Source organism: Austrofundulus limnaeus, unplaced genomic scaffold, assembly GCF_001266775.1.
Source record: "Austrofundulus limnaeus strain Quisiro unplaced genomic scaffold, Austrofundulus_limnaeus-1.0 Scaffold603, whole genome shotgun sequence".
Lineage (NCBI taxonomy): Eukaryota > Metazoa > Chordata > Actinopteri > Cyprinodontiformes > Rivulidae > Austrofundulus > Austrofundulus limnaeus.
In genome coordinates this window covers 5,804-8,252 of record NW_013953005.1, presented here as the reverse complement: position 1 = coordinate 8,252, position 2,449 = coordinate 5,804, and the positions used below count along the sequence as shown (strand labels likewise).

The 2,449-nt window shown below is 46.1% G+C and overlaps 2 protein-coding genes across 2 annotated transcripts in view; both read left to right on the top strand.

Annotated features, from left to right (window-relative positions):
- Positions 1 to 2,449, top strand: part of LOC106531163 (zinc finger protein 184-like) — a 15,037-nt gene that overhangs the window by 7,216 nt on the left and 5,372 nt on the right. Inside the window, exon 3 of the mRNA XM_014026945.1 lies at positions 700 to 1,833. Coding sequence (XP_013882399.1) covers positions 700 to 1,833 — 1,134 coding nt within the window. The remainder of the gene's footprint in view (positions 1 to 699; positions 1,834 to 2,449) is intronic.
- LOC106531175 (oocyte zinc finger protein XlCOF20) lies at positions 72 to 1,932 on the top strand. Its single transcript, XM_014026956.1, has 2 exons — positions 72 to 270; positions 700 to 1,932. Exons 1-2 carry the CDS (start codon positions 207 to 209, stop codon positions 1,839 to 1,841), a joined length of 1,206 nt encoding a protein of 401 aa, XP_013882410.1. The 5' UTR covers positions 72 to 206; the 3' UTR covers positions 1,842 to 1,932.

Here is a 2,449-nt window from a genome sequence, read left to right as displayed (position 1 = left end):
TTTATTGCCAACGGCCATTAAACACCACAAGAAGAAGAAGAAGAAAAAAGAAAAGAAGAAGAATTAATGCACACCTTTAGTTTATTGCCAACGGCCATTAAACACCACAAGAAGAAGAAGAAGAGTTTATTTGCGGGAGGCTGACAGCTGCTGCTGCAGAAATCTTCTCCGAGTTTGAAAAAACCATCCTGCGGTACGAAGAAGAGATGGAGCGTCAGCGCAGACTGCTGGATCTCTGCTGGAAACCTGAACTAAAGCTGCACAGAGTCGGTATGTAGCTCYGAGACGGTCCGGATGAACGAACCGGCTTCGATTTTGTAGAAACAACAGACCCAGGAAGTCAACGACGTAGAAACGAACCGGGAAACTAGCTTCTCAAGCTAGCTAAGCTGACAAATCACGGAGCTGTGTGAGATTTTCGGCCGCCATCTTGCTAGGTGCTGCAGCTAATTCAGTTTTAAAAGGCAGATTAAAGGAACCTCCTAACAAGCTCAGTCCTACATCAGCTGGTTAAAAACGGACCCAATGGGCTGCTGTGATAAAATGACCCGGACCAGAACTGAACCTGTGCCACTCAGTTGAACCACAACAGTGTCTGAAACTAATCCTGATAATGTAGAATGAATTAATTTTGAATTGCAGCACAGCGTCCTGTCGGTTCTGATCCGGTCCATTTATTTATTTGTTTTGTCTTTTCAGACTTCCAACAGGAGCCTGTCCTGGCAGACCAGGACTCCAGCCCGGTCCAAGAGGAACCAGAATCAGAACCTCAACAGATCAGCACGGCCCACGAGGAACCAGACTCTAAATGTGTCAAAGTAGAAGAAGTGGAGGAGCTCTGCACCAGTCAGGAGGAAGATCAGGTCCAGCTGAAGCAGGAGACTGACCCGATAAYGATGACCTCGTCACATGAAGAACCAGAGGCAGACAGGGAGCCGCCCATCTTCAGTCAAACATTCGCTTCCTGCCTGATTTGTGGAGCAACGTTTCCTGGGAGAACATTTCTCCTAAAACACATGAAGGTCCACGAGGTCACGAGCCTGAAGTCCGACCGCCCGCCGTTCTGCTGTCCCGTCTGCAGTGACAAGTTCCCGGCTCGTCACGGGTTGATCCTGCACATGAGGCGCCACGTCGACAAGAAACCGTTTCCCTGCGGCTTCTGTGGAAAGAGGTTCCCCTTCAAAAGAAACTGTGAGGTCCACATGAGAATCCACRTGAGGCAGAGCCTGCAGTGTAACGTCTGTGGGGAGAGGTTCACCTGTAAAGACCAGTTCACCTATCACATGAAGATCCACATGGACCAGGACCTGAACCTGGACCACTGTTGTCCCACYTGCAGCAAAACCTTCTCCTCCAGCAGAGGGTTAGTCGTCCACATGAGGAGTCACACTGGAGAGAAACCGTTCTCCTGCRGATTTTGCCCAAAGACTTTCAGCTGCAGGAAGAAATGTAAAAGCCACATGAGAGTCCACGCCAGCCGCGAGGACGACTTCACTGACGAGGACCAGCTCAAAACCCACGTGAGGAGCGACGCGAGCGAGGCCCTGAACCCCGAGCACTGCTGTCCCACCTGCAACAAGACGTTGTCCTCCAACAGCAGCCTGGTCGTCCACATGAGGAGTCACACGGGAGAGAAACCGTTCTCCTGCAGGGTCTGCAGGAGGCAGTTCAGCACCAAAGGAAACTGCGAGAACCACATGAGGCTCCACACGGGGGAGAAGCCRTACTCCTGCARGACGTGTGGAAGATGTTTCACTTACAGCTCACAACTTAAAAACCACACAAAGGTCCACCTGGACGCCACGGTCCCCTCTGCTGGACCATGTGGAGCAGGTTTCTGAGGAGTCCTGAGAAGTCTTCAGTATATTCAGATTACTTATCTGTGACCCATCATATTCAAATGAGGATTAAATCAMATTTGTTCAAAATGACCCAATTACATTTTCAGATTCCTGGCTTTAAAGATGATCCACAATGAGTTGTTGATAAAAATACATTTTAACYGTAAAATAAAGACGRTAAAAATACTGTTGAGTTTAGTAAATTTTTAGGAAGACATTTTAACACGGACTGAGCCATTTTATTTACACGCAAAGAATTCTGGATAAATGATGACGTCGAAACCAGAGAGCGTTTTCAGAGAGGAGAAGGTAGAAACTGTAGATATGTAGAGTAAAGTTACAACTAATGATGGATCCTCTTAAAACCCACATTTTGACACCTGGATCATTCTGATGTCATCAGATTATCCACAGATATGACTTCATTTATCTTGTTGGTTATGATAATACATTAGTGTTTGGTCTGAATCTGGATTTTATGTAAATTTATTGAGTATTTTTTCATTTCAATATAAAGAGGAAACATCAAATAATATTTCTGTATTAAGATTTCCCAGATGGGAAGAAACAAAAACATTGCTAGCTCACAAAGAAAATTTTAAAATTTT